At 35.4% G+C, this 4912-nt stretch overlaps 1 protein-coding gene across 1 annotated transcript in view; it reads right to left on the bottom strand.

The window, feature by feature from the left end:
- Positions 1-630: 630 nt before the first annotated feature.
- The window catches only part of LOC106100862 (iron/zinc purple acid phosphatase-like protein), an 8803-nt gene continuing 4521 nt past the window's right edge, over positions 631-4912 (bottom strand). Inside the window, exons 4-7 of the mRNA XM_013279926.1 lie at positions 4437-4575; positions 1900-1961; positions 1470-1561; positions 631-817 (exon numbers count right to left, since the gene is read on the bottom strand). Coding sequence (XP_013135380.1) covers positions 746-817; positions 1470-1561; positions 1900-1961; positions 4437-4575 — 365 coding nt within the window. The 3' untranslated portion in view covers positions 631-745. The remainder of the gene's footprint in view (positions 818-1469; positions 1562-1899; positions 1962-4436; positions 4576-4912) is intronic.

Raw genomic sequence — 4912 nt, 5'->3', positions numbered from 1 at the left:
GTGTAGTTATTTATAAGTGTATGTATACTTGAGATATAAGTTAACAGAGAATATGAGCAAGCTTGTAGGCGCTTCAATCGTCTTTTAGTGCGCAAGGAAATTTCACGTTTCTTCTAAATTTTGTGTATAAGAGTAGTTCTACATATTTTTGGTTGTTTTACCAACTGTTTGTAAGTTAAAATTATATGATAATTTGTGCCTTATAATAAAATAGTATAAATATATATTTAGTTGCAGTACACTCGCCTTCAGTACAAATATGTTGTCGCAAACTGTTTGTGATATTTGAATGTATTTTTTTTACTTTGCCATTAAATTGTTTATATATAAGCTTAAAAAACAGTCGTACGATATGTATGTTTTATTATAAACATTCTATATTTTTTCTTACTAACAAACCATGAGTATAGGATAGGACCAACTGGTCAAATGATAAAATATACGAAGTAGCATATTAAATAAAACAACTTTATTAAAAATTGTATTTTTATTCCTTAGTTTTATAACACATTTTTAAACCCAAAACTAATTTAAAAAAATTAACATTGATAAAAAATTTACCAAAATTAAAACTTAATGCAATATTTAAATCACTTTTATGTAAAAAAATCCCTCTAGATTAACTTTTCTAACTAAAAAACATTAGTATCTTGGTATATTTCAAACTAGATTTTCTGTTTCAAATTAATTATTTCATTTATTGTTCTAACTTCTAATTTGTAAATTACCTACAGTCGGGCGAATTTCATAGTTTCGTCTTCTTGTCTTTGATGAGCCAGAAACTGTCGATGACCTGTCCCTCAAGGTCAACTGACACCTGCAAAATTTATTTTATAACATTTCAAACGAGCAAGCGGCCATCGGAATCTAAAATTGCGGAACCGCTACCCATAGACATAGACATCCACAATTGCAGATGCGTTGTCTACAATTAAACCGCGCACGCCTTTACTAAACAGTCTCGCTTAGTTGTGCAACTAATCAGTTGGATTAGTTGCGAAGCAATCGACAATCACACAGATGTGCGATAGTTATGTCAAAGGCGCACACTCTAAACCTACGATGGAGACGCATATATAGAGAACTAACTGTCGCCCGCGACTCCGTCCGCGTGGAATAAAAATAAACAAAAATAGGTAGCCTATGTGTTGTTCCAGACTATCCACTACATCGATACCAAATTTCATCAAAATCCGTTCAGTCGTTTTGGCTACAAACTCTAACAAACATCCATCCATCTAAACTTTCGCATTTATAATATTAGTATGAAGTATGATGTATACACTTCCTACACGTCTCCACTCTTTCCTTATAAGAAAAGAGCGCAGAGACTAAAATTAGGCCTAACCTGGTCTCGTGTCTGGTCTCACCTGTGTGGCCGTGTTCTATATGTACTAATGTTTATTTCTTAAATATACATTTTCCTTCAATTTTAAACTAATTCACGTTACTAATTGGTACCTGACTACCTGTTCTATGTTGATATGGGTCTTGTTGAATGCCTTGAACCTCGTGTAGCCGTAGTCCTGCGACCTGAACGCGGACCACTTGTGCGGTTTGCCTGCAATGTTTTATACTGTACTTTACATTACTTGTCACGTTAAATATTTTTGAGATAGAGAATTAATATTTTCGCATGGTTATAAGTTCTCACCTCACCCACAGAATGGAAAATAGAATAATCCCTACATCTTATTAGACTTTAATTAAAAATGGATTACACATTGATTAGTATTCTGTTTGGAATCAAAATAAAGTATTTTTACTACTATTCCCCTTGATCATCGTTTCCAGCCTCCTTAGTGTGTCTGCTGGTAACGCCCATGTTTATAAGAAATGGAGTAGAAAGTACAATTTCCCTCAACGTAATAAACATGCATTATATAGTGTGTGCAGTACGTTTGAAGTGGTCACGTCCCTCCTGGCAGCCCGCCGAGCCCGTCACCACGTGCACCGGCGCCCTGCAACACCACGCACGCAATTTATATTATAAATGCGAAAGTTTAGATGGATGTTTGTTAGAGTTTGTAGCCTAAACTACTGAACAGGTTTCAATGAAGATATTGAGTTTAGTCTGTAAAAACACAGGCTACTTATTATTGTTTTATTTTTATTTCCATGCTGATGGAGTCGCAGGCGGAAGTTAGTATACAAAAATGTAAAAACTATTTCCATCATGTAGATAGGCTTTTAGGTTCGATCTTAGCCAGTACAGTTAAAAAGTAGTGCAGACCGGTATGAACTGTATGCACTCACTGGCACCAGTTAGCGGCCACATGCCAGTTTACTGCTAAGTTATTGTGCCATTACTACTGTAGTCACCTAGCATTTGGTATTTCTTTAATTTTTCCTCAACAAGGGTTTTTTAATATCAAATAAAATGCGATAAATATTAACAAAATACATTTATTTCCCAGTTAGTATAATTAAATCATATTATTGATAAAATCTCTAAAAATACTTATTCATTAAAATTTATATGACGTATAAAGCGTTCCATCACAAAAGTGAAATAACGTAAATGACTGCAGCGTCTGAAATATGCATCTTAAACTAATATCAACTAAAAATAAGTTTGGTTATTTCGCAAACTGTCAATTATAATCTATACTACAATTTGTTAACATTATCTTTATTTTTTGTTATATTAACATCGCAAATATTGACATCATATAAAAAATCTGCAGTTTCATTAAAACACTTATAAAACAACAAATTCCACTTATTTCATTTTCAATGTAAATCAGATCACAGTTTTCTAACAGCTAGACAATGCAGGCCCCTGCAAGTCCTACGTATAACTTAGCTCTAACTTGTCCCCTCTCTGACTACAAGTTGTGGAAGGGATGGTGGCGGTGCTTGATGAGCCAGAAGGAGTCGATCACTTTGCCCTTCAGGTCTACATCCACCTGAGAAAATGTGTTTTGTTATTTAATACTTTACAAAACAATAGGAATTAAAATCTTTAAGAAAATTTTAATTTATTCAAGTATTAGTTTGACAAGTTTATAAGAGTGGGCATATCTTGAACTAAACTATCGCACAATTGTCGTGCGATTTGATTGTTTTGCAGCAAATTCAACTGTTTAGTTGTACAACTAAAAATCGAGTGAGCGCCCTACGTATAAGTTCATAGCAACCACAGCGAGACTAAACAGTTGTGCGATAGTTTAATTACAGGTTTGCGCGCGTTCTATGAAAGAAAACAGATTTTTCCTTAGTTTACTATATTACGTGTCGTATGTGAGCGATCCTATCGTGTCAGCCAAATCGTTGTCCCAGAGCAAGTCATTACCCATTTGAAGTGTAAAAAAATTCTGTCAGGTTTTAATTATTTTTTTAAGTTTTTGCATCATAACACTAGTAATAATATTTAAGACCTTGGTATGTATGTATACGTCACCTGTTCAATATATATGTGTGTCTTGTTGTGTGCGTAGAAGCGCGTGTACCCGTAGTCCGTGGACCTGAAGGCGGACCAGGCCGGCGGGTTGGCTGCCACCAACACGTCACCATAACAACCAAAGTACATAAGATAAAAAGCATTTTACAACTTAGGATTGAGATTCAATCATTAGTCTGTTGTACAGTTGTGGACACCCGCGGTCTTCCACTTACAGAAAAATTGCCTTATTCTTTCGAAACAAACTGCCTCTTAGAAATAGCAGAGAGTTGCACAAATGACGTGATTGTAGTTTTTTAATAGAACACCGCTAAATTCTCTAACTGTACCTGTATATTCAAATAACTCAAGTGTACTCACGCACGAAGGGGTCGATGCGTTCCTGGCAGCCTGCCGACCCCGTCACTATGTGCACTGGCGCGCTGCAGGCAAACACACGGCTACTTATATACCTTACTACAGCGTACACAGCAACACTAACATAACTAAAGAAAAGGTTTGTTTACAAAATTATTCCTGTATTATAGAAGCAATTGTTAGTGATTAGCAAAATTAAAAGCTTAGAAATATTAATTGCATTATTTTAAATAAACAAACATATTTACCTTCGACTATAAATTTAGAAGAAGCGCGAAGATGACACAGAAGCGAGAGTTTGTCAAACTCATCATCCGTTACACGTGTGTCATATTATCAAAAAATTATTAGAAGAAACAATGTTAGTGGAAAACACATATATTGTAGATTTAGTTATAGTTATTAAAAAAGCACCGTTGTTAAACAAAAATATACAGTTATATGTTTCATGTTTTTTTTTAAACCCAATACGAAAACTGTTTGAAAATATCAAAATTATATCAGTCATAAGCAAAAGGTTTGCAAAAAATACCTTAGGTTTTCGTAACAATGAAGTAAATCACAAAGATATTTACAAAGACATGAAAAACGCGAGTATAACAGACAATTGGGTCAAAACACTGTGTGTAATGATTGGAATGGTCACTAGGGGTAGGTTGTGGTGTGTTGTGCTCACCCTGGGTTGGTGTAGGGCTGGTGCAGGGAGCCGTTGTACACCTGCTCGTCGTACACCGGCCACAGCCGCTCGTAGGAATGCTCGTGCGCCCATATCACAAGGTCCACGCCGTACTGCTTCAGCAGCGGCTCCATGCCTGCAACACACATATTAATGACTATAAAGACTGATTTTATGATTTACTACTGATTACCTACAGTCTCGGAAATCTATGGTCTTCCGCTAAAAGAAATATCTTGATTTTTGCAACGAGATAAACTCTACTTCATCTTAGAATTATTCAATCATAGCAGTTAGTTCAGCAAACGACGAGTTAACAATAAAAGGCAAGTGTCAGCTCACAAGAGACCGACATTCTATCGTACAAAATCATTTAAATTACGTCCTATTGGTTATTGTTGCGCGTCGTCTCAAAGTTCAAGCAACTGTTCCTTTTAAGGTGGCACACTGCAAGATTTCCCAACTGTACTTAATTT

This window comes from Papilio polytes, unplaced genomic scaffold (assembly GCF_000836215.1).
Source record: "Papilio polytes unplaced genomic scaffold, Ppol_1.0 DF824035.1, whole genome shotgun sequence".
In the NCBI taxonomy this organism is placed as follows: Eukaryota; Metazoa; Arthropoda; class Insecta; order Lepidoptera; family Papilionidae; genus Papilio; species Papilio polytes.
Note: the sequence above shows the minus strand (reverse complement) of the source record. Positions and strands in the feature narration are given on the sequence as shown.